The 2,207-nt window shown below is 60.4% G+C and overlaps 1 protein-coding gene across 1 annotated transcript in view; it reads left to right on the forward strand.

Moving 5' to 3' along the window:
• The window catches only part of DNMT1 (DNA methyltransferase 1), a gene marked incomplete at its 5' end in the record, with an annotated part of 16,018 nt that overhangs the window by 7,956 nt on the left and 5,855 nt on the right, over positions 1-2,207 (forward strand). Inside the window, 2 exons of the mRNA XM_042020221.1 lie at positions 298-429; positions 1,395-1,677. Coding sequence (XP_041876155.1) covers positions 298-429; positions 1,395-1,677 — 415 coding nt within the window. The remainder of the gene's footprint in view (positions 1-297; positions 430-1,394; positions 1,678-2,207) is intronic.

Raw genomic sequence — 2,207 nt, forward strand, 5'->3', positions numbered from 1 at the left:
AAGGGGATGGAAAACGAGTGGAAGAGGGGTGGAAAATGGGTGGAAAAGGACTAAAAACGGGGGTGGAAAATGGGTGGAAAAGGGGCAGAAAAGGGATTGGAAAATGAGTGGAAGAGGGGCGGAAAATGGGTGGAAAAGGACTGGAAAAGAGGTGGGAAAGGGGGTAGAGAAGGGGCGCAGAAGGTGGAAAAGGGGCTGGAAAAGGGGCAGGAAAAGAGGTGGGAAAGGGGGTGGAGAAGGGCAGGAAAAGGGCAGGAAAAGGAGGAAGAGGGAAGGAGTTGGCCGTGATTTTTGCAGGGAAAGGCAAAGGGAGGGCGGTGAGCTCGGAGCAGAGCGAGCCGGAGCCGGCCGAGCTCAAGGTGCCCAAGCTGCGGACGCTGGACGTGTTCTCCGGCTGCGGGGGCCTCTCCGAGGGCTTCCACCAGGCCGGTGAGCCCCGGGGCACCGGGAACGCCGCGCTTGGGAAGGCTGGAAAAGGCCTCGGGGGGTCATCACATCCACTGGCCATTGCTGGTGTCCGGCCCTGGGCGTTCCCAGCCAGCTCTGGCCATTCCCAGTGTCCAACCCTGGGCGTTCCCAATGTCCAACTCTGGCCATTCCCAGTGTCCAACCCTGGGCGTTCCCAGTGTCCAACCCTGGCCATTCCCAGTGTCCGGCCGTGGGCGTTCCCAGCCAGCTCTGGCCATTCCCAGTGTCCAACTCAGGCCATTCCCAGTGTCCGGCCCTGGCCATTCCCAGTGTCCGGCCCTGGGCGTTCCCAGCCAGCTCTGGCCATTCCCGGTGTCCAACCCTGACCATTCCCAGTGTCCGGCCCTGGATGTTCCCAGTGTCCAACCCTGACCATTCCCAGTGTCCGGCCCTGGACGTTCCCAGCCAGCTCTGGCCATTCCCAGTGTCCAACCCTGGCCATTCCCAGTGTCCAACCCTGACCATTCCCACTGCCTGGCTCTGACCATTCCTGACCATTCCCAGTGCCCAACCCTGACCATTCCCAGTGCCCAACCCTGGCCATTCCTAGTGCCCAACCCTGGCCATTCCTGGCCATTCCCAGTGCCCAACCCTGGCCATTCCCAGTGCCCAACCCTGACCATTCCCAGTGCCCAACCATGACCATTCCTGACCATTCCCAGTGCCCAACCCTGGCCATTCCCAGTGCCCAACCCTGGCCATTCCTGGCCATTCCCAGTGCCCAACCCTGACCATTCCCACTGCCCAACCCTGACCATTCCCACTGCCCGGCTCTGACCATTCCTGACCATTCCCAGTGCCCAACCCTGACCATTCCCACTGCCCAGCCCTGACCATTCCCACTGCCCAACCCTGACCATTCCCAGTGCCCGGCTCTGACCATTCCCACCCAACCCTGGCCATCCCCGCCCGCCTGTGCCCCGCAGGAGTCTCGGAGACGCTCTGGGCCATTGAGATGTGGGAGCCGGCGGCGCAGGCGTTCCGGCTCAACAACCCCGGCACCACGGTGTTCACCGAGGACTGCAATGTCCTGCTCAAGCTCGTCATGGCCGGCGAGAAAACCAATTCCTTGGGCCAGAAACTGCCCCAAAAGGGGGACGTGGAGATGCTCTGTGGTGGCCCCCCGTGCCAGGGCTTCAGCGGGATGAACCGCTTCAATTCCCGCACGTATTCCAAGTTCAAGAATTCCTTGGTGGTCTCCTTCCTCAGGTGGGTGTGGAGGGGTCTTTTCAGGGTGAGACCCCTGTCCCTGGCCATTCCCACCCAACCGTGGCCATTCCCACCCAATCCTGACCATTGCCACCCACCCATGGTCATTCCCACCCATCTTTGGTTATTCCCACCCAACCGTGGCCATTCCCACCCAACTGTGGCCATTCCCACCCAACCATGGCCATTCTCACCCAACTTTGATCATTCCCACCCGATCCTGACCATTCCCATGCAACCATGGCCATTCCCACTCAACCATGGCCATTCCCACCCATCCATGGCCATTCCCACCCATCCATGGCCATTCCCACCCAACCATGGCCATTCCCACCCAAATTTGATCATTCCCACCCGATCCTGACCATTCCCACCCAACCATGGCCATTCCCACCCAACTTTGATCATTCCCACCCAATCCTGACCATTCCCACCCATCTTTGGTCATTCCCACCCAACCATGGCCATTCTCACCCAACTATGAACATTCCCACCCATCTTTGGTCATTCCCACCCATCCATGGCCATTC

Source organism: Corvus kubaryi, unplaced genomic scaffold (genome assembly GCF_017639235.1).
Source record: "Corvus kubaryi isolate FWS band 111438036 unplaced genomic scaffold, C.kubaryi_AGA036_p1.0 36909, whole genome shotgun sequence".
NCBI classification, from domain to species: domain Eukaryota; kingdom Metazoa; phylum Chordata; class Aves; order Passeriformes; family Corvidae; genus Corvus; species Corvus kubaryi.